General features: G+C 50.8%; 1 protein-coding gene across 4 annotated transcripts in view; it reads right to left on the reverse strand.

Annotated features, from left to right (window-relative positions):
* The window catches only part of RBM19 (RNA binding motif protein 19), a 193,153-nt gene that overhangs the window by 139,751 nt on the left and 29,021 nt on the right, over nucleotides 1-24,381 (reverse strand). For all 4 annotated transcript variants that reach the window (XM_044673707.1, XM_044673722.1, XM_044673715.1 and 1 more), the window contains exons 13-19: nucleotides 22,223-22,319; nucleotides 20,279-20,389; nucleotides 17,788-17,988; nucleotides 16,894-17,014; nucleotides 5,411-5,589; nucleotides 3,923-3,983; nucleotides 540-619 (exon numbers count right to left, since the gene is read on the reverse strand). In XM_044673707.1, the coding sequence (XP_044529642.1) occupies nucleotides 540-619; nucleotides 3,923-3,983; nucleotides 5,411-5,589; nucleotides 16,894-17,014; nucleotides 17,788-17,988; nucleotides 20,279-20,389; nucleotides 22,223-22,319 (850 nt within the window). The remainder of the gene's footprint in view (nucleotides 1-539; nucleotides 620-3,922; nucleotides 3,984-5,410; nucleotides 5,590-16,893; nucleotides 17,015-17,787; nucleotides 17,989-20,278; nucleotides 20,390-22,222; nucleotides 22,320-24,381) is intronic.

Genomic DNA, 24,381 nt, shown 5'->3' on the forward strand with positions numbered 1-24,381 from the left:
CATCGTAAGGCAAAAATGAGAGACTACTGTGCAAGCGCTGCAACATTTGCTATTACAATGATTTCAGTCCCAAACTCAGCTCCTTCTCCCACGTAGGCTTGCCCTGTCCAAGGCCTCCTGCCATGGGGAGTCCACCCTCCAGACTTGGACCAATTTGCCCTGGGGGCTCTGCGGGCCCAGAGGAAGGCTCTTTGGTTGAGGGAGCCCTCCCTGCCCACAGGGGTACGGCTCTGGGTCTCGGTCTCACGGTTAGAAGTGTCTAACGGGGTTTGAAGCCTGGACCTTGCGCTTTAAGTCAAGGCTCCTTCCGCCCCAGCCCGGCAATGAGAAGACAACGCACAAGGATGACAGCGAGGGGCTATCCTGTGGGCAAGTCAGGCCTGGCTGGGGGACAGACTGTGACCACGGGCTGTCTGTTCTCAGGGATCCCCACCCCACTCCAAGAGTTCATGTTTCTTCCCCCACTGGATGCTGCCAACCAACCCCCAGCCCCATCTGCAGGAAAACCCCTGAGCTACAAGGTCATGGCGGTTCCTTACCTGGAGCTGTTTGAGGGCTTTCTGGGCCTGTTCTGGCTTCCGGTACTCTACAAAGCCAAAGCCCATGGACAGCAACACACCTGGAAGAGAGAGATGGGGATGACTGGAACCCTCGGGTGGGGAGATAGTCCATCCTAAGAACAGTGAGGCACCGAGAGGAGGTCATAAATGGATGTCTAGGACACCTTCTTCGTTGGGGGCCATCTGGCTCAGCCCCCAGACCAGGTACCTTTCCTTTTTAAAAATTTTTCTGAGGACAAGAAACTTTTTTTTGTCACCTGAACAAGGCTCCTGATTTTAAAGCAAGAAACGATTCTGGGAGGAGAGGGGCTGAACCTGACCCAAGGTCCCTTACCCAGCCCCCAAGATGGCACGGCCCCAGGGCTCGGAAGGCCACAGCCGTTGTCTGTCTACAGAAATAAGAAGTCTTTGCACCTGTCCTGTTGCCACCAGAGACTCAATTGAGCTGGGGAGGGAAGGGGTTCCTGGGTGGGGAGGACAGGGAGGAAGAGGAGGGGAGGTAGGTGGGGAAGGCCTTGCCCTCTCTCCTGTGCCTGCCTGAGTAAGCAAGCTTGGTTGGCTCAGCCCCCCGGGGGGAAGTTAGCTGGGAGTCTGAAGCTTGAGTCTACCCCTCCTTCCCTTCATCCCAGGCCCAAGTAAAGGTTCCCCTGAGGGAGGTCCATCGGGGAGCTTAGCATCCAAGAGAGGAAGAAGATATGGAGAAAACACAGTAACACAAGACAAAGAAATTGGCCGCCTATGTTTAATAACCTGTAGCTCTCAGGGCCAGGGAGACGGAGACTCTCATGGAATAGGCCAAGAAGTCCACAAGTATTGGGCCCCGACTGTGGATCAGGAACAGCCCCTGGGGCTGGGGATACAGGAAAAGGGGAAACAGATGCTGCCCTCCAGGAGCTCCCACTTTAATGAGAGATGGGGGTGCCCTGGAGGGACGAAGCTCGCTGTGACAGCTCTCTTTAAGGCTGTTCATCCTCATGACAACCCTTGAAGGCGCTGGTATGAGCCTCATTTTACAGATGAGTAAACCGAGGCAGTCACAGGTCACACCATTATAAATGTCTGAGGCCAGATACAAACTCAGGTTTTCCTGACTCCAGGCCTAATGCTTTCTCTACTGCAGCGGTCATAGGACACCTTCATGATCGGGGCAGCAGGTGCCTTGGGAGATAGAGGCCCAGGCCTAGGTTTAAATTTAGCCTTAGACACTTCTAGCTGTGTGACCCTAGGCAAGTCATTTAACCCCAACTGTCTAGGCCTTATCGCTCGCTCTTCTGCCTTAGAACTGATACTCAGGACAGAAGGCAAGGGTTTTAAGAAAACAAAAAAAAGATGCCTCTCCTGGCGCCCCTGCCTGCCCGCCCCCGGTTGATGAAAAAGCTCCCGCTGGCGGGGATCAAGGTGGGGCTCGTGCAGAAGCCAGGGATCTCGAGGGGCAGAAGTGAAGGAGAGAGAGATGGCCGGGACAGAGATGACAGAGGAGGGGGCGCTCTGGTGTGAGAAGCACAACGAAGTCCGGACTCCAGAGTTCACGGAGGGGAGTCGTGTGGCTGACAACTAGAAAACGAGGAAGGAAGGGCCGGCGGGGAAGAGCTTAATGGGCAAACAGGAGTCATGGCTCATGCACAGAGCACAGCCAAGGGTCCGGCACACCGAGCTCTGTGAGGCCGCCCCGCACCCGAGCCGGGATGAAGCTGTAAATGTCCGCACGACGCTTGGGAAACAAGGGGTGCTCCATCGGGGCGTGCCAGGCAGAGCCCTGGGGCTGGTGTCAGGAAGCCCCAAGCTCAGATCCCACCTCAGAGCACACTAGCCGGGTGACCCTGAACAAGTCTTAGCTGTTTGCTTCCTGTCCTCAGCTGAAGCGAGCTGGAGAAGGGAAGAGCAAAGGGCCCCCGTGTGTGCCAAGAAAACGCCCAACGGGGTCATGGAGAGTCAGACCGGGCGGAAACATCAAAGAACAGCCGCCACCATCAAGCTCCAAGGCCAGGGCTCTCCCCCAGGACCCGCCACTGCAGACGCCCGCCGGACAGAGCGTGACTGAGGTGGATGGACATCACCAGGGCTCACGGCCCGATGGGGGTGGCTCCGGGCAAATGTAAGCGCGGGCAGTCCCGGCGCTGGCCCAGAACCGGAAACTCCTTCCACGAGAGCAGAGAATGCTGCTCCTCCCCCAGAGCCGCCCTGTCCTTCGTGCCCCACACGCTGGTGCCAAGGATGCTCGTCACAGGCCCAGGACCAAAAAGGCTCTGAGACTATCCCGTGTGGAACCAGCTGGGCCAAGCGGCCCAAATGACCGTAAATTACCCAGTAACTGATGCGAGAACTACCCAGAAAACACAACGCTGGCCCGCGCTGCAGAACTAAGAATCCCCACGAGGCGGCCCTGAGCAGCCAGTGTGGGGGGTCCTGGGGGCTCTCCCATGTCTCAAGCAAGAAACTTCAAATTCAGGAGCTCTTCTTCGTCCCCCCAGGGCGCCCCCATCTCTCATTAAAGTGGGAGCGCCTGCCGGGCAGCATCTGTTTCCCCTTTTCCTGTATGTCCAGCCCCAGGGGCTGTTCCTAATCCACAGTCGGAGCCCAATACTTGTGGACTGCTCGGCCTATTCCATGGGAGTCTCCCTGGCACTGAGAGCTAGGCTGGGGGTTTCGGGGTACAGACTCCTTTTGCAGCTGAGTGGGGCCTGGGGAGCTTTTCTCAGAATGATGTTTGCCAGCACACAAAAGAGGAAAGATTATGCTGAAATACAGATATCAAAATTAAAAACAAAAACCAGGGATATCTCTCTCCTCCCTTCAGTGATTAAGTACTTTGAGGAAGGCGGTCTACCCCGAGGGCCTCCATGCCCTCTCTTCTCAATCCTGTTTCTCTGACCCAGAACTTCTGTCTTGGAATCATCATGCATATTGGTGCCAAGGCAAAAGAGGGGGTTAAGTGACTTGCCCAGGGACACAATGAATGAATGGAGGGGACCTAGAAATAAATTTTCTGGGGCAGCTAAGAAAGCAGCACAGTAGATACAATTCCAGGAATGGAGTCAGGAGGTCCTGGGTTCAAATATAGGCTCAGACACTTTCCAGCGGTAGGACCCTAGGCAAGTCACTTACTCCCCACTGCCTAGCCCTCATCACTCATTCTTCTGCCAAGAAAACCAATGTATAGAATTGATTCTAAAACAGAAGGTATTGGTAAAGAAAAGGAAAGGAAAGATTCCAATTCTTCCACTGTGTCGTCACCATCCTCCTCCTCCTCCTCCGATGATGACAGGCCAATGAATATTTCCTTTCAAAGAGACCAAGAGACCCATCCCTGCCCCCTTCCCCCCCCCGGAGCCTAATGAAGGGGTTTCCGCTTCCCAGCTTACCTGCTTTGTTCTTTTTCCTGGAGACGCTGCAACTCTTGACCTTCCCAGCTTTGGAGAAAGCCTAGAAGAGAGAGTCTGACCTCAGATCCTTCCCACAGTGGCCAGACCACCCATGGAGACTGCGAGAAGCGGACTGGACTGCCGAGATTCCCGAAGTCTCCTTCAGAGTCCTGGCACTGGTATAACAATAACAACAAAGAGGAGCGCAGCACCAGGGGGCTCAGTGGATTGAGAGTTAGGCCTAGAGATGGGGGGTCCCGGGTTCGAATCTTATCTCAGTCATTTCCCGGCTGAGTGATCCTGGGCCAGTCGCATCACCCCCATTGCCTAGTAGCCCTTACACACTATGGCCTTGGAACCAATAGTGACTAGCGATTCCCAGAGAGGAGGTAAGGAGGAAGAGGAAAAAGTAGCAGTGGCTTCCCTCACTCCTATAACAAGGCCACAAGCAGCTGCCCCCGCTGCTATCTTCATCCTCTGCATGAGGACATTTGGGCAGACAAAGGTTGGATGACTTGCCCAAGATCACAGGGCTAGGAGGGCTCTGGAGCTGGATTTGAACTCAGGTCTCCCTGACTCCAGGCCCAGCACTCTGGGGACCACTGTGCCCTCTTGGCACCCAATATCCCTCATGCTTAGCCCCATGCCCAGCTCGGATGTGTATGGGGAGGGGTTGAGGGAGAAAGTGGTGGGGTAAGAGCGCTCCCCCCACCCCAATCCTGCTTGTTCTGGCCAAAGGCTACCCCCCTGGAGCCTGAGCCATGGTCTTGCTGTGCTGGGGATTGGGGGTGGGGGGAACGTGGGGAGGCTTCTGGGGGCTGGGGTGGCCCAGCTGAGGGGGCTGAAGTTGCCATCATGTGGGCAAGCTGGGGTCAGTCTCTGGTTCAGGGCTAGCTGCCCAAGGCCTGGGGGCAGCAGGAGGTCCGGGCCTGGAGGCTGGTGAGTGTGTGCATTGATGCCAGGCGAGCAAAAGCTCTCCTGGTGCCCTGTGCAATGGTGCCTCTGGTCTGGGGCGCACAGCAGGTGCTGGCTAAGTGCGCCCGAAGGATGAGACCCTCCCATGGGGCAAGGCTGGCCTTGAAAGGGGCAGCGCCTGGCCTAGGCCCTGGCAAGCCCCCAAAGCACCAAAGGAACTGCTGGGCAGTGGGGAATGCCAGGCAGAGGGACGGCTGGGCTCAATGGAGGATGGGCTTGAGGATGAGCAGCCTGGGTGCCGCAGGACTACGTGGTCCCGGGAGGGGGATGGAGCAGGCCTCAGAGGCTGTCTGCTTCCATCTCCCCATTCTGCAGATGAACAAACCGAAGCTTAGACATCATGCAACGGGATGAAGCGAAGCCTCATCTCTATCCTGACTTTGTAGGAATCCTGCGGACAATAGGCCTGATGGGTTTGGCCAGCTGTGGCTTGAAACCTTCTTGAGACGGGCAACTCATGAACTGACAGCGCTGAACGGATCTTCTCCCTCCCTTCCTCAATCAATAGCTCACCTCTTTCAGCGTCTCCTCTGTGGTGGAGAAATTGAGGTTTTTGATGAACAAAGTACACCCGGGAAGACCCTCCTCTTCTTCATCGTCATCATCGTCTTCCTCGCTCGGGGCATCCAGCTTCTTTTCTGGGGCCGCTGCTGCTCTTTTCTCTGCCTCGTCCGTGGCTTCACCATCTGGCCCTGGCCCCAAACCAACAGAGATCAGTGTTAGGGCGGTCAGGGGTTAATGCAGCTCACTGCCAGGGGATCAGGGGTCAAGGTGGGCTGGGCGGGAAGGGGCTCAGGTTGGAGCTTTTTAATACAACTGGAGGGAATCTCTGGGACCACCCTCCACCCCCACCCCATTCGTTCCCCAACCCTTCCTAGGGAGGCCCGGGGCCTGCTCCAGGAATTGATTACTAGTTATCTAGGACTAAGGCAAATAGTAGTGAAAGGAAAAGAAAGAAATCGAGGACAAAAGGATGATAATGAGGAATTATAGCTACTTCCAAGAGATAAAGGGAGAAGAGGGGGATGGCGGGGAGCTAAGGAGGAGGACAACCAGAAAAATGTCCCCTGAAGTTTTTTTTAAACCCTTAACTGCCATTTTTGAATCAATACAATGTATTGGTTCCAAGGCAGAAGAGTGGTAAGGGCTGGGCAATGGGGGTTAAGTGACTTGTCCAGGGTCATAGCTAGCAAGTGTCAGAGATTAGATTTGAACCCAGTCCCTCCCATATCTAGCCCTGGCTCTCAATCCACTGAGCCGTCCAGCTGCCCCCTCCCCCCAAAAGGCTTAATGCTATCCCTCCAAAGAGAGCAGAGGAGGAAGACTCACAGGAAGGCACCTATTTACAGTGTGGCTCTTCATGTGCTGGCAGAGAGGGGACCCACATACTGGGGATGACCTAAGAAATCACAGTGGGTGGATGCAGGGGAATGCCACTGTCCCAAAAACAAAAGGGAAGTCTAGGGAGACCAAATGAACTGATGCAGAGGGAAGGGGACAGAACCAGGAGAGCAAGAGATGCCACAAATGATACTGAAAGAACTTTGAGCAACGATGGAGCAGGATAGGCAGGGGCAAGAGAGGGAGAGATGAAAGAGAGGGAGGAAGGATACAGAGAGGGAGGGAGACAGACAGACAAATAGTCTGACAGACAGAGATACACACACAGAGACAGAGAGAGACAGAGACAAGTGAGGCATCTTTTTAGAAAAACCTAAGGGAAGCCAGAAAGAAGCAGACCAAGTGGGGCAGCTTTGAAAGCTACAAGTTGAACTTATTATCTATTTAAAAAGCTGCACATAGTAAAGATCAGCAAACTCCTGTACAATCCTCTATTCTTTTATGGATGTGGAAGTTCTGGTTTTATTTGGTGTGTGTGAAATTCTAAATGAAAAAGAAAAAAAAGCCCCAGGTTCCTATTCACACGGACTGTTATGGGCTGCCCCTTGGTTTTGGTTGAGGCATAAGAAAAAGTGGTATTGGGGCTGGGAGAGGTGTGGGGAGGGAATGACACCAGGCAAGCTGCAGTATGGGTTGACAAGGGCTGGGGAGGAAGTTTAAGCTTTGTCTCTCTCTCTCTCTCTCTTTGGGCCTCTGTTATCTCTAGTTGCTGTGGGCTTGATGGACAGACTGGCTGGCAGAGTGGGGTCATGGAATTCCCTAAGTTCTGAGCTAGAACTGACCTTAGTCGTCCCTGAGTCCCCCTCGTGTCCAGAAGGGGTCCTGCTACGACATACTGAGGTTGCCCAGCCTTTGTGTGGAACCTCCAGTAGCTCTAAGGACACCTGACAAGGGACTGTCCTCACTAGGTCTGTCTGCCTTGGTGGCCATCCCAACCTTGGCTGAGGGGCTGGTCAGGTGCATCCACTGAAAAGTTCAAACCATCATCACACAATGCTTGGTTCCACTGGGAAGGGGCTTGGGGATGTCACTGAAATGGCCGGGTCTTGTTCATCAAAGTCTAGTTTGTCAACTATCACGGGAAAACCAAGGGACGGGACCCCAGTCTATGCTAGTCTTTATTGTTATCCATGAGTGTATAGGGAGAACAGTGGGGGATGGTGCTGAATGCAAGTTATGCCTCAGGCCTTGAATGCTCTCACTCCTTACCTTTATAACTTGAAACCCCAGGCAACCTTCCAAGTACGGGTGCTGTCTCCTACACAAGACCTTTCTGGATGCCCCTAAGTAATCACTTTGTATAGATTCTGGCAAAGGAATGACCTGATCCCTGTCCCCAACACAAAACTAAGTTGAGAAGAATTGGGAAAGGCTTCCTGCAGAAGGTGGAACTTAAGGTGGGATGTGAAAGAAGCCAGGGTAAAGAAGGAGTGTTCTGGGCATGGGGACCAACCACAGGAAAAGCCCAGAGCTGAAGGAAGGAGAGTCTACTTTGAGGAAGAGCCTGAAGGCCAGTGTCAATGTACTGAAGAATAAGTGTTGGGGAGTAAGGAATAAGTAGAGTAGAAAGGCAGGAGGCGGCCAGGCTACAAAGAGATTTAACAACTGAAGGATTTTAGCAGTTCCTTTTGAAGAGGCAAAGAATTGGAAACTGAGGAGTCATCCTGCACCATAAGGAATGATGAATGGGATGAGTTCAGAAAAACCTGGAAAGACTTCTATGAACTGATGCAAAGTGAAGTGAGCAGAACAAGGAAAACACTATACGGTCACAGAAACAATACACAATGGTCAGCTGTGAAGGCAAAGCAAGCCTCCAAGATAACCACAAGGGAATCATGAAGAAAATGCTCTCCCCAGCTGAAGGACTGGTTGGGGGCTGAGGCAGATCAAAGTGTGCATCTTCCACTATTTTTCCTTCATGAGATTTCTATTGAATGTGTGATAAGTCTTCTATTATGAAATGAAAAATATATAATTTGTAGTACATGGAAGTATGGGTATAATGTATCTATGTATTCAGCACCTGGGCGTGAGGAGGTAGAAAATTCTAAATTTGAAAATGTCAAAAACCAATTGTCAAAAATTATTTCTACATATAACTGAAAAAAAATAAAAAAACAAAGGATTTCATACTTGATGTTGTTGGTAACAAGGAATCATTGGTCATTATGGGTCACTCAGAGTAAGTGGAAAGGCAGAACAAGAACCAAGTCCTCATGACTCCTGGGAGTTCCTAATCTTTGGGCATCTAATATAAATCAGGCTCCAAGAGAGATTACATGAATGGATGACAATCCAGGCAGTAAGGACATCTACTTTGCTGATGCTAAGGGAATCTCCCTTGTTCTTAGCCCTGCCCAGTTCCAAATGCCATGAACCTTCCCAAGGGGACTCAGCCCCTGCTTCATCTGGGCTAGACCAGTGTGGACTCCCCTGTGGAGGCCCCTGTAACTGCTGAAAACACAGTTTGGAGCAGTTGCCAAGTCAGATGTGTTCTGGGATTATTTCTAGGCAACTCAGTGTGTTTTGTTCTCTTTAGACTCCAACTGGCCACAGCTCAGGGGCACTAGTAGAGGCCAGGCCCACAAGACAAGGGGAAGGATGTTGCTGCAGGCCCCCAGGCCTGTCCTAGTTTAACCTTAAGGGATGTCAGGCAATGCCATCCCAGAGATGATGGGGAAGATGCCCTGGCTCATGCACATACCTTTAGGAATGACACTTCAAACCTTGGTGGGAATGAAAGGAGCTTCTTGGGGGGGGGGGGGTTCAAACCAACTGAATTCGCTCTTGCAGAGCACCCCCTACCCCCATCCATCCTTTAAAAAACAAACTTAATACATTCAAGTCCTAATTAATCTTCAAGGGCTTAGTCATGAAACATCCCTTTTATCCTTTAATGGAAATTGTAACAGTGATAATGCTGTCTCCTTAATATCAGCTGAGCACACAGCCTTCCATCTCTCTGCCTCAAAGGTGTACACACACACACACACACACACACACACACACACACACACACACACACACACACACACACGGAGGTGGGGGGGAGAGAAAAATCTGCATTTTCCCCATAAAAGCTTCTCTCCATGACCCCCACCCGCCTACCCCAGCCCCACAGAATTTGCCCCATACGAGGCTCTCCAGCAAAGCCATTTGTAGTAGGAATCCAAATGCTGAAAAAAAGGAAAGAGAAATCCTAACTGTTTTAAGTGATTTTAAAACAAGTCACTGAAGGCAGCAGAAAGTTACAATGAAATCAGATGGAAGAATAATAGCTCATGTTTTTCTGGTGTTTTAAGGCCTATAAAGTACTCTATGTAAAAGAATGTCAGGTTGGTGGCCAGAAGGAGAGAGAGGGGCTATTGAAGCAGAAGATGAAGTGATGAAAGACTAGATGTGACCTTTATATAGTTCAGTTATTTCAGTTGTGTCTGACTCTCTACCCCATCTGGGATCTTATTGGCAAAGATCTTAGAGAGGTTTGCCATTTCCCTCTCTGGCTCATTTGACAGATGAGGAAACTGAGGTGGGCAGCGTTAAGTGACCTGCTCAGGGTCACCTAGCTAGGAAGTGGCTGAGGCTGGATTGGAACTCAGAAGACGAGAGGCTTCCTGACTCTAGGCCAAGCATTCTGTCCCCTGAGCTACCTGACTGCCCCAATGCTTAGTACATTAATAGATAATGCACATGTTTCATCATCCCCATTTTGTAGATGAGGAAATTGAGGCTCCCAGAGAGAGAGGTTAAGTGCCATGTCCCATAATTGATATGGGATAGACAGAATCAAGCCTTCTTGAATCCTGGCTCAGATCTTTAGGCCCTGCACCACACTATCTGGAGTTCTCTAAATAATAAAGCCAGAAGCATTGCTTCCTACCCAAGTTCGAGGTTTCCCTACCTTAGGAGCCAGGTTTCCTGGGCTACAACGGGCAGAAATGTCCATTACTCTGGCCAGACTCAAGATGAGCGTGTCAGCTTGGTCCGTTGCTGCAGCCTTGTACGCCAAGACTTTCCAGTTTAATTAACCCTTCCAGAGTTTGGGCAGAGGGCAAGTGTTCCAGGGGGCCGAGCCTTGGGGAGCCCAGGGTCACCCCTACACTGTAAATGAGGGACTCTGATAAAACGTGAAAATCTCCTTTCCTGCCTGAAAAATCTCTTCAGAATAGGGGCAGCCTCCAGGATCTTAACAATTGTAAGAGAGCAATGAAAAACCTCACGGATTGCATATTTGTATCAGCAATCAGGCTCATTATGGACTCGGAGAGATTTCCAAGTAGAAAAATCATGGGGTGAAAGAGGAGGAGGTCCTCATGGCAACCATGCCTGGTAAGGCTGAGCCCAATTTACAGGTAGAAAGAATGAAACCCAGAGAAGCAAGATGCCCCCACACCAAAACAGGGGCACCAGGTGTTCTAGGATGGATTAGGAAGACCAGTGGGATCCAATGAGGAAACCTGTTAACTTTTTAGTCAGAGGACCTGAGTTCAAATCCTGCCTCTGATTATGTGTGACTATGGGAAAGTTACTTTATTGTTTTGCTGGGCCTCAGTTTCCTGATCTGTAAAATGGGAGGTTTGGCCTAGATGGTCTCAGTTCTAGGTCCAAGAATTTATGAAGTAAATGAACAAGACCAGAGGAGTCCCATGATCTCTACAAGTATGAGAACCAGGCTATAGGTAGAAGACTCAATAAGCAAATTGGCTGAAAAGTCCTTGTCGTATCCTCGCTTCATCCAAGCACCCAACACTCCCAATGAGGCACTGTCCTGCCTCGCTCCTCCTCAAGGGAACTGCTTCTTAGCACTGCCCTCAGTATGACATCTGGGTTTAAAGCAGAGGCAGCACAAGCCTCCTAGAATACAATTAACACAAGTCAGAAATCCAGCTTGTCCCAGCGTGGCCAGGCCTCCACACCCCTCTCTGCCCTGCGGGAGTGCCAAGTCTCCCGTAGAACGCCTCGAGTTGGAAGAGAGACATCACATCAGAGCTTTGCTACGTGTGGCCTCAAGTGAGGCATTCCCTCGACCATAAAATAAAGGTGAAAGGGTGATTGGGGTTAGTTTGGGGAATGCATTTCCCCCCAAGGTTGAAACAATGAATTCAGGGGATACTGAAAAGTGGGCTCCCCCACACTGGGGGCTTTTGAATGGACCCTTTTTTTCAGGGATGCTGGAGATGCCTGCTCAGGCAGGGAGCTAGACCAAGAGGCCACCAGAGTCCCCTCCAATCCTGAAAGTCTGACTAGATGATCTCGAAGGCACCAAACAGCTTTCTGTCTCTAAACATGCTGACTCACGTTGGCCAAAATGTCTACCACCACTTGCCAAAGGCTCAGCTTACCAGAAAGAAGAGGCACTTCTGACCAGACATCCCCAAGCTCAGCTCCTTCCAGGGAGAGGAAGAGAAAGAACAAAGGAAAGGAATGAGACAAATGGAAAAGCAAGCGCCGGAAGGAAGTCACTTAGGAAGAAAGGAGCCAAGGGCAGTGGGAGGAGGTCTATCAAAGGATCTAGGCTGAATGCAGACTCTACCACCTATAAGCTATGAGACCTTGACCAAGTCTTCTCTATAGTTCACTTTCCTTATCTGTAAAAGGAGTTTGGACTAGATGACCTCTAGGGGCTCCCCTGGCTCTAAATCCTCTATTGCTGAGCCCCAGAACTCTACTATACTGTTTTAATGCTTGACTTCCAAGAATTATGATGGTAGGCAACATAGAAGACAGGCCAAAGGCATCATGGCCTCCATGGGGATGGGGAACTGGGAATGAAGACACTTGAACTCATTGATCAAAGGAACACAATCTTTGGACCTAGAAAGACCTTGAGAAAACCTACTACTAGTCACATTGCTCCTCCTCCGTGGATCATAGACTCAGAGCTACCAGGGACCTGAGGGGCCACGCAGTTCAGCCTTGTTTCATGGATGAAGAAAATGGGACTTTCTCAGGGTTATTTCAGCAGTGCTAGGATTTGAATCCAGCTTCTGGGTTGCCAAATCTAGCACTTGTTCCCCCACACCTTGCTGCCTCCTGTGCCAAGGTAGGGAGAACCCAATGGAAAGAGCCAAGATGCTTCCTACGGATGTCTCCCAATTTCCTTCCTGGATGAGAGTCCCTTGCTGCATGCTGGTGGGAAGGGCAGAGATGCCCAACCAGGAACTACCTTGCTGGGTTGAAAAGAACCGTTGCTCGTATTACACCTAAAGAGCTAGTCTCTGACAGAAGCCACAGACCCAGAAGCAAGAAGACCAGGTCAGTGTCTCTGGAACTAGTGAAGGAGACTGAGAATTTCGGAGAATACAGGGTAAGACAATTTTCAAAAGCAGGAGGGAGGGTAGGAGGAAGTGGGGAGCAATTTACCCACTGGGGGGAGGAAAAAAATTTTTTTTAAAGTTCTCAAGTCACAAACCTTTTGCCAGCAAATTCATCATGCACCAGAAAGAAGAAAACCAGGCAGAAGGAAGATTTAAAGAGGGTGTGTGTGTATGTGTGAGAAAGGCAGGGGAGGGGGAGGTTTGGGAGACCCTAGAAAATATGCCTCCATCTGTAGTTAGCACAATGAAATGCGGTCACGCACAGCCACATGGGGTGGTATTGTAATCAGACTGAGGAATTTACTGCCGCCTCCCCGGCGCTCTGTGCCCAGGGCTGACAGAAAAGACCGTTATCAGTTGCAAGCAGCTTTCCACGACCTCCCCCAACTCTGAGCCCTTTATCTGGAGGTGAGGGTCTCAGTTATGGGGAGATAAAACAAGCCGCCCCCCTCCCCCAGGACTCATGCACAGAACGGCAGAGCTTTTCAGAGGAGGAAAAAAAATAATTAAAAAAAATAATCCTGTATACGCCCACCACCCACCGGCAAAATACACTCCTTCTGGCTTCTGGGAAAACTGGGGGCCACAGGGATGGAGGCGAGACCTCCTCGGCCTTCGCCCTTCCTCGCGCAATCAGTATGTCGGCCGGAGGAGATAATAAAAAGCTCCGGGTAGGGAAGGAAGGGCAGAAAGCGGAGGGGCTGCGGGGGAGAAGGCTATACATGTAGAAGAAAGACCGTGTCCTTGAGATCCGAGCTGTGGGAATTCACCCGCACAAGGGACGCAGTGGGCCTTGAAATTAACACAGACACGCGCCGCTCTGTGACCCGCAAGCCACGCCATCAGCCGGTCCCCCGGCACCCCCGCCCCATTGTTCAGAGAGCCACTCGCACTCGGCCCCGCCAGGAGGATCAAAGAAAGAAAAACATATTCCAGGCCCTTGTGGGAAAGGAAAACACACACGCCCAGAGTCACAAGCCAAACACGGGCACACAAACATGCACACACGCAGGCACCCGGATACACACACACAGGCGTACACAGGCACAAAACAGGCATAGATACACACATAGCCACACAGTCCCGTGCACAGTCACACACACAGTCATGCACTCACAGTCACTCACAGTCTCACACACACCATCATGAAGTCACGCACAGTCACACACAGCCTCACAGTCATACACACAGTCGCATACATAGCCACATATATACAGGCTCACACAGCCACATACAATCATGTACACAGCCACACACAGTCATGCTCACACAGTCACACACACAATCACACACACAATCATGCACACAGCCACACACACAGTCACGCACACAATCACACAGTCACGCACAGTCGCTCACAGTCACGCACACAGCCACACACAGAGCCACTCACACAGTCACACAATCACACACACAATCACACACACAGCCACTCAGCCACTCACACAGTCACACACAGTCACACAATCACACACACAGTCACACACACAGCCACTCACAGTCACATACAATCACACACAGTCACACAATCACACAGTCACACAACCACACACACAGTCACACAACCACACAGTCACTCACACAGCCACATACAATCACGCACAGCCACACAATCACACACACAGTCACACAATCACACAGTCACACACAGCCACTCACACAGTCACATACAATCACGCACAGCCACACAATCACACACAGTCACACAATCACACACAGTCACACACAGCCACTCACACAGTCACACAATCTCACACACACAGCCACACACACAGCCACATACAATCACGCACAGCCACACAATCACACACACAGCCACACAATCACACACACAACCACTCACACAGTCACATACAATCACACACAGTCACACAATCACACAGCCACACACAGAGCCACTCACACAGCCACTCACAATCATGCACAGTCACACAATCACACACAGTCATGCACACAGTCACACACACAGCCACACACACAGCCACTCACACAGTCACACACAATCATGCACACAGTCACACAATCACACACAGTCACACAACCACACACAGTCACACAACCACACATAGTCACTCACACAGCCACATACAATCACGCACAGCCACACAATCACACACACAGTCACACAATCACACACACAGTCACACAATCACACACACAGTCACACACAGCCACTCACACAGTCACATACAATCACGCAGTCACACAATCACGCACAGTCACACAATCACAGTCACACAATCACACACAGTCACACACAGCCACTCACACAGTCACGCAATCACACACACAGCCACACACACAGCCACATACAATCACGCACAGCCACACAATCACACAGTCACACAATCACACACACAACCACTCACACAGTCACATACAATCGCACACACAGTCACACAATCACACACACAGTCACACAATCACACACACAGTCACACAATCACACAGCCACACACAGAACCACTCAGAGCCACTCACACAGCCACTCACAATCATGCACAGTCACACAATCACACACACAGTCAGTCACACACACAGCCACACACACAGCCACTCACACAGTCACACACAATCATGCACACAGTCACACAATCACACACAGTCACACAACCACACACACAATCACGCACAGTCACGACACAGCCACACTCACACAGTCACACACACACAGTCACGACACAGCCACACTCACACAGTCACACACAGTCACACACACAGCCACTCACACAGTCACATACAATCATGCAGTCACACAATCACACACACAGTGACACAATCACACACAGTCACATAATCACACACAGTCACACAATGACACACAGTCACACACAGCCACTCACACAGTCATACAATCACACACACAGCCACATACAATCATGCACAGCCACACAATCACACGCACAGTCACACAATCACACACACAACCACTCACACAGTCACACACACAACCACTCACACAGTCACATACAATCACACAATCACACACAGTCACACAATCACACACACAGTCACACAATCACACACACAGTCACACAATCACACACACAGTCACACAATCACACAGCCACACAATCACACAGCCACACAATCACACAGCCACACAATCACAAAGCCACACACACAGCCACACACACAGCCACACACACAGCCACTCACAATCATGCACACAGTCACACAATCACACACACAGTCATGCACAGTCACACAGTCACACACACAGCCACTCACACAGTCACACAATCACACACAGTCACACAACCACACACACACAATCACGCACAGTCACGACACAGCCACACTCACACAGCCACACACAGCCACACACAGTCACACAGTCACACAATCACACACACAGTCATGCGCACAGTCACACACAGTCACTAACACAAGGGAGCACACACAGCTGGGAGGATGGATGTGTCAGTCCTGCCTCTTCTTCTGCCTCCTCAGCTCAGAGTTGAGGCTGGCTCCAGTGGTGGGGGGGCCTCTTCACTGGACACTCCATGTCCTGCAGCCAGTCCCACCCTCTTCCTGGGAGGGGAAGGGTTCGAGCCTCAAGTTCCTGCTACTCACGGCCTCCGGCCAGCTCTGACTTTTGCCCTGTTGCAGGAGGCCGGAAGCCAATGTCCTCTCCCACACAGCCTCTCATACAGCAGGGGCCAAGCTGGCCTTCATGCTCTAGGTAGGCTTGTGCCTCCTTGTACAGTGTAAGTTCTTAAAAACAGGGTCTGTTTGGGGGCAGGCATGTGGCTCCATGGACAGACAAAGCCAGACCTGGAGATGGGAGGTCCTGGCTTCAAATCTTCCCTCAGACCCTTCCTAGCTGTGTGATCCTGGCCAAGTCACGTAACCCCATCTGACCAGCCCTGGAACCAAGACACGATATAGGTTCTGGGACGGAAGGGGTTTCAAAACAAAGCGCAGTGACTGCTGTTGGTCACAGGGCGGTAGGTCTGGAGCAGGAAAGGCCTCGGAGGCCTCGAACCCAACCGCTGCTCTGAGGAGACTGAAGCCAGGAGGAGAGAGGCCGGCGCCCAGCCCAAAGCCCGCTACTTCCGGGCGGGTGTCGGCCTCCCTCATGGCCCCCTGAGCCTGCGCAGGCCGCGGCCTGTGAGGGGTAAATGACTCCGAGGGCCCGGATGTTCCCTGCCTCGCTCGGGTCATTCAAGGTCTGAGCAGGATCCCGGAATTGGAGCCCGGGAGGAGGAGGAGACGGATTGTGAATGGGCGACTTGGGGACCTTCGTGCCGGGCTGGCGGACCCCATTCTTACCGGCCTCACGCTGAGCGGCCTCCTTCCCTCCAGGCTCGTCTCCTGGTTCTTCCTTTGGGGACGGGTGGCTGGAGAAGACCCCGACGGGCGCCCATTCCAGGTACAGGGGAACATCATGGAACTGTAAGGACAGACAGGCAGATGCTGGGAAGGAGGAGCGAGGCGGCTGGGTGGCCGGTGCGGAGGCCAGCACCGAGCGGAGGCTGCGGCCAGGGACCCGGAGGCTGGCAGGGCCGCAGGACACGGGAGGGCGGGCTCTTCTTCTTCTTCTTCTTTTAAGGTTTTTAGTCCTGACTTGTGGCTCCAAGGCAGCGGTTGGGACTAGACAATGGCGGCTCAGTGACTTTCTCAGGGTCATACAGCGAGGAAGGGCCTGAGGCCGCAGCTGAAGCTCCGGCTCTGGGCCTGGTTCTCTACCCCGAGGACCTTCTCCTCAGGGATCTCTTCTGCGGGAGGAGCCAGGGCTGAGCCGCGGGGAAGGCATCTGCCGTCATCCCCACTACAACGCCTGGGCCTGACGTGGGCATCAGAAAGTCCTGGGTTCAAATCCTGCCTCTGACCCCCCTGCTCTGTGATTCTGGGCAAACAACTTGTCTCTGAGTCTCAGCTTCCCCCCTTATAGAATGGCGGCACAACGGCTTCTAAGTCACCAGGTGAAATGTGACCGCATGAGGTAGGCTGGGCCAACCTGACATCTTGGGGGGTGGGGGGGGTGGAGGGGGCTCAGGAGATGGAGCCAGGCTCGGAGGGGGAGGTCCCAGGGGGTGGCCTCAGATGCTTCTCGGCTGAGTGACCCTGGACAAGTCCCCTGAGCCCCAGCGCCCAGCCCTCAGCACTCTCCTGGGCACCAACTTAGGGCAGAAGGTGAGGGTGTGAAGCGAGAGGAGGCCTTACCTTGGAATAGGCCAGGCTGGTGAAGCCTCGCCGGGCTTCCAGAGGCTCCAGATACTCCACGATTGCTGTGACGCCTCCCTCGGGCAGCAGCACCCGGCCCAGGCTGCCGAAGCGGCCAAAGAGCTCCTGCAGCTCCGAGGGCCGCGTCCCTGACGGCAGGTTCTTCGCTAAGATCACGGACCGGCTCCTCTCGCCCGCAGCCTGGACAGGACGGGGAGGGAGAGGTTAATGGGGCCTCTAGGGAGCAGGTGCAGGCTGAGTCCTAGAGCACCCCCCTACCCTCCCCCTCCTCCCAGCCGAGCCCCCCGAAGCCCCAGACAAGGCCTCAGACAGCCAGGACGCTGGGCCGGGACAGAGGTCTCCCGAGAAGGCTGTGTGGGAGGACACTCTGGGCTAATCTACAGATGGCCACAGAGGGCTTGTGAGAGGCAGGAGAAGAAGCTGGGGGGAAGCCCCCTCAAGTGCTGACCCCCTGCTCTAAGCCCCTCCAGGCTCTGACCCCTCTTCCCCTGGGAGAGTAAAGGAAGAGTAAGAGCTCCTATCTCTCAGGGGTGTCTATGAGAATCAGAGATCGCTATAAAGCAGTCAGCACAGTGCCTGGCACACGGTAAGCACCACCTGAATGTGAGCTGCTCTTATTACCCTTTTAATCTCTAACATATCATGTCCTGACACTGGAAAACAACATGAGTCCTGAAGGCAGGAGCCCTGGGATCAGATCCTGCCTCGGATGCTTGCAACCTGTGTGTCTTTGGGCAGGTCCCTGATCTTCTGAAGGTCTTAGTTTTGTCACCTATAAAATGAGGGGATTGCAAGAGTGAACGAGGTCAGAATGAAAATTTGGAAGGATAAAGTAGGTCAGATGTTGGACTTGGGGAGAAAAAATTAAAGAAAATGTGAAAGAGAACAATTTGCAGGGACAGACTGTCCCAGATTCCACTTCTGGGTTATAAGAGAAGATCAAAGACAATAAAGGAAGAAATAAATGGATAAAGGAGGATTAAGAACCAAAAAAAAAGGAGGATTAAGAAGTAGAACTTGAAGAGGTAGATTCAAGAAGGATGAAGAAAAAGGCAGTAGGGAAGGGGCAGCCAGGTGCCTCAGTGGATTGAGAGTCAGGCCTGGGGTCCTGGGTTCAAATCCAGCCATAGATGCTTCCTAGCTGAGTGACCCTGGACAAGTCACTTAACCCCCATTGCTGAGCCCTTTCTGCTTGTCTGCCTTGGAACAAATATTTAGTATTGATTCTTAGACAGATGGTAAAGGTATTTTTTTAAAAAGGATAACTGCTCATTTTTTGGTGATTCACATGGCACAAAGGGCATAGCCAGAGGAAACCTAAAAAATATGACCGATAATTATGAAATCTTGGGGAAGAAACTGAAAATGATTAGGCAAGGACTGTGTTTTTCTCATTTTAGTCCAATGAAGCCAAGGAATATGAGAGAAAAATTAATTTGGGGAGTGAATAGCTGGCTAAGAAGGTGGTGTCTGGGATTTGGATTTCTGGATTCAGTTTACAAAGGAGCTTGACAGATTCCTGGCTGGAGATAGCACACCTATAACATAACAAAGCCAGGGAGGAATGTGTTTGTTGGGTGTGTCTTGTAAATCAAATCAAGAGGGCTTTAAACTAGAAAGGATGGGGGAGGAAGAAGACTGCTTCTTTGTATTCCTCAAGTTGGATATGGCAGAGAGTAGGCAGGAAGATGGGAGCTTGTATCCTCAGAGAATAATCCCAGGTAGTGGAATCCATGGCCTCCAGTAAGTACTGGTATATTCATGCCCAGCATTCAGGCAGAAATTGTGAGGAAGTAGAGGGTCTAACACAAGGGGACAAATTTTACCCAAGTATCACTGAGATGTGGTGGAATAAAAGTTGGTTGTGGCTCTTGTGTAGTAGGAAAATCTTGAACCTCTAAAGACTGCATTGCCCAGAGTTCCTTTCTGTGTAACCTAGAATGCTTTTCCTTTTGTTTACGTTTGCATGGTCAGGTTTGTATAGGTTCTGAGGCTCCACCTGGTTCTTTCTCTTTGGTTCCTGGGAGCGGGCTGGTTAGTACCTTTCAGTTAGTCTCTCTGTTAGTTTATTATTAATAAAATATTCATAAATATAATATTTAGTATTTTGCATATTAATTTTAATCTCCACAATTTGGAGATGAATTTTTTCCCCCAAAAGAGCTAGAACAGGCAAAAGACAGGATTGAGAGCATTAAATATTAAAAAGAAAAAAACCATTATAAATGATTAAAATGCAACCAGCCCTGAGTGTGGCCTGAACTTGGCTAAGATGTCACTGGAGAATATTACCAGAATAAATCAAACTATACGCAGGCATAGATAATCTGGCCTTGCCGTGGTTTCCTGGGCTGCTCTGGGGGTGGCAGGGATCCCAGCAGGGTTTGGTGGTCCTGCCCTTGTTTCTATCTGGGTTTGACACTGGTGGTCTAGGGTCCAAAGGCCCAGGGCACGCCAGATGCCAGCTTACCTGGCTGAAGGAATCCAGGCTAACGCCGTTCTCGATCAGGAAGCGTCGCACCTCTTGGACCAGCTCAGTCTCCCCCAGGGCCACCCGCACAGCCACACTGCCTTTGATCTCCTGGAGAGAAGACAGGATGGACATCACAAAGGGCACAAAACCAGCCAGACAAGAATCCTACATGGCCATCCCTGGAACAATCTGGGCTCTTTCCTGGAGAATCAATGGATTTTGAATCTTGGTTCTGCTACTTCCTACCTGTGTGACCAGATCATGTCCTTCTCTGGGCTGTGGTTTCCTCAGCTGGAAAGGGAGGGGCTGAGCTGGGCAATGCTCATGGCCAAGTCTGGCCCCAGAGAAGAATTCTCAATGCGGAGGTGGGGGCTGCCCATGGATGTGGAATATCACATCGACTGTCAGACATGCTTGACTCCTGAAACCACTGGGTTGTTGCTGCTTCTCTTTTTTTTTTCCCCCAAACTCTTTCTTTTTTTCTCCCCAAACTCTTATTGTCTGGTCTAATAACACCCTAGGAGAGGAGGGCAACAAGGGCTAGGCAAGGGGGTAAAGTGACTTGTCCAGGGTCACATAGCTGGGGAAGTATCTGGGGCCAGATTTGCACCTGACTTCCTGTCTCCAAGTCTGGCTCTCTATCCAACCATAGTTTTTCTTCCTCTTCCTTTTTAAAAAAGTCCTTGTAGGGGGCAGCTGGGTAGCTCAGTGGAATGAGAGTCAGGCCTAGAGACAGGAGGTCCTGGGTTCAAACCCGGCCTCAGCCACTTCCCAGCTGTGTGACCCTGGGCAAGTCACTTCACCCCCATTGCCTACCCTTACCACTCTTCTGCCTTGGAGCCAATACACAGTATTGACTCCAAGACGGAAGGTAAGGGTTTAAAAAAAAAAAAAGTCCTTGTTATAAGAGACTGCTCATTGGATAAGGAGGAATATATATGTGATGGAGCCACAAAAGTGGTTTTTAAAAAACACTGAATTAGGGGCTGATGGGTGGTTCAGTAGAGTACCAAGCCTGGAGAAACTAAGGCCTGGGGCACTTAATTCCCATTGCCTAACCCTTACCACTCTTCTGTCTTGGAATCAATGCACAGTGTTGATTCTGAGATGGAAGGCGAGGCCTTAAAATTAATAAATAAATAAAAAGTTGAGCAACAAACAAGATTCTGAGGGTTCCTTCCAGTTCTAAATCTCAGAGACTCTGCTTCCATAATGCTGTCAGGGTAGCAGAGGACGTGGCTGAATGACCACTAGAGGGATGAAGTAAAATTTGGAATTCTAGAAAAACCCAACTTTGTGACCCTAGGCAAGTCACTTAATCCCAGCTGCCCAGCACTTCTAGCTATACTGCCTTGGAATTGATACTTCATATTGATTCTAAGATGGATGATAAAGATTAAAAAAAAAAATCTTGTTCAGTTTTTCTCCATAAGGCAAAACTAGGATCAATCTATCAATCCATAAGAATTAACTAAGGGGCAGGCAGGTGGCACACTGGATAGAGGGCCAGGCCTAGGAAGTCTTGGGTTCAAATCTGACCTCAGATGATTCCAATTGTGTGACCCTGGGCAAGTCACTTAACCCCCTTACCTAGCCCTTGCCTTTCTCTCAGAGTTGCAAGAAATTGGTGAAAGAAAATAAAGTCTCAGTTTTAGTCTGCATAGGCCCGGCAGGACCTTTAAGTTGTCAAGGATGGCAAACGAGGACAGTAAAAATGGGAGGGTCCCAGGCCACCAAAGAGTGTTGTTTTGGGCTTATAATGCTTAGGTCTGGTCCTTGGTTCACAAGGACCGCTACAGAATTATCTGCTTCAAGAGTGCAAGTCGTGACCATGATTGGCTTCTGGACCCCGGGACAGCCCTCACCAATTCCCTTCCCCCGAGTCCGTGCGGGGCCCTGGGCCCGCATGGCCAGTGCTCATCCTGCAGGATTCTCACTCACATGGTCAAACACTTGGCTCTTTGTGGCGTTGTACTTCTGTGCAACAGCATCGGCCACGGCATTTGTCCCCATGAAGAGCGTATTCCAGTTGTGAGAGCTGAGGAGATGGAAGGGTGAGAAGGAAATCGCGCGTCAACTGGACAGTAAAGAATGCAGAACTGCCAGGGGAGAACGTAAGCATTGTTCTTAGACTCAAGGAGCCTCCTTTTGAAGGAAGAGCCTATGAGGGGAGACCACCGCCAGGAACTCCAGCAACTCCTCCTCAAGCAATCTTGGAATCATTTTAACTCATCCCAAGAATTCTAGTTTTTCTGTAAAATCTGCAACTTATAGATATGGATCTAGACTCTCTTAGTTGGCCTCGGGAAGGCAGTGTCTGAGACAGATGATTACCTGAATTAACTCAGTTGAAAGGACAGAGAATGTGAAATAGTGGATAGATGGCTACACTTGGAGTCAGGAAAACCTGAGTTCAAATCCTGCCTTTGTGAAACAAACTGAATAACCGTGGAAAAGTTACGAAACCTCCCAATAGCTAACACAGTGTAAAGAGTGGTGCTGACTCTAGAACCAAAAGACTTGGGTTTAAATCTCTTGTTACAACCTCTGTGATGGCAGCATAACTACTAGATTCCGGACTTGGGAGTCAGGAAAGCAAGAGTTCAAAGAATATCTCGGCTACTGACTAGCGATGGGATGCCGGGAAAGTCCCTTAACCTCTCTCAGACTCAGTTTCCAGACCTATGTTATCATTTTATTAACATTAAAATATAATTCTGTTATTAGTAGTCAAATCACCTGGGTTCCAATCTTGTCACCAATGTGGCCTTAGGCAAGGTCTAGGCTAAGAACCACCACTCAGCCAGAAGCCCCAGACATTTCCTGCCACATTCAGCTAAATCTCCCCCCCTCACTTGGCAGATTGTCCTTTCCTTTGGCACCCAGGATGCTCTTGGCTTCTCCCCATCCACCTTTGGCATCATCCATCCAAGCACCAGAAAGTATACAAAGATCCACCATGTTAATACATGGCACCATCCAGCCCAGAGCTGGATTCGGGCTGTGCCCTGTGGTTTGTGGCTGGCTTTGACTACTCTCTACAATGAATGAAGGAGAGCAACCTCCATGTTCTCAGGTTTCCTTGTTGCCCTCCTGCCCTGGGAGAGCTCCAAGAGGAGATGTATAACCTACTGTTATAGAAGGATGAACAAAAGGGACCTTTGAGGCCAATGAGTCCAATTCCTTCATTTTACAAAAGGGGGAATCAAGGCACAGAATGGCCACAAAGGCTTGTCTAGAACCAACCAGCAACAACAAGTCAGCATCTGACTCTGCATTTCCCTGAGATGCTAGAAGAAGCAGTGAGGTGGCTCGGTGGAAAGGATGCTGGGCCTGGAGACAGAAAGACTCTTCTTCCTGAGTTAAAATCCAGCATTAGACACTTAATAGCTGGGCAACCCTGGGCAGGTCATTTAACTCTGTTTGCCTCAGTTTTCTCATCTGAAGAATGAGCTGGAGAAAGAAATGGCAAACCAGTATCTTTTCCAAAGAAACCCTAAATGGGGTCACAGAAAAGTCAGATATAATTGAAAAGAATGAACAACATAAGAGACACCAGACAGACTGGGAGAACTGAGACAGAATGGGAACGGGGGCTGGAACCTTCATAGCCTGGCCATCACTATGGGATGTAAGGGAAGAACTCTCACCCTTTGATATCCTGCCCAGGGTGTTCTGACTGCCTTGATCTACTTTTAGCCCAGGAACTGGAGAGCGAGGGACCCACTTATGCTCAGCTCTAAAATATCTCTGATATCCCACGTCTAACTTTTCCCTCCCTATCCATCACGAACCACAAGATCAGAGATGCAGGGCTGAAAGGAACCTCAAGAGTCCAAAGGGTCCAATGCCCTCTTGTTCCGAGGTAGGGAGGTCCCCAGGGACTAAGGTAAAAGAGGGATTTGAACCCAGGCAATCTGACCCCAGAAAAAAAAAAATAACAATTGCTGTGAACATGTAGATGGCACTTTTAGGTTTGCAAAGGGCTTAAGTCTTTTGATTCTCAGAAGCTGTCCTACAGTTATTCTCATAGGACAGACAAGGTCACTGAGCCGATCAGGGGCTAAGGGGCTCTATCAGGGTCATACAGCTAGAGGGTG

The sequence above is a fragment of the Gracilinanus agilis genome, chromosome 1, assembly GCF_016433145.1.
Source record: "Gracilinanus agilis isolate LMUSP501 chromosome 1, AgileGrace, whole genome shotgun sequence".
Taxonomy (NCBI): domain Eukaryota; kingdom Metazoa; phylum Chordata; class Mammalia; order Didelphimorphia; family Didelphidae; genus Gracilinanus; species Gracilinanus agilis.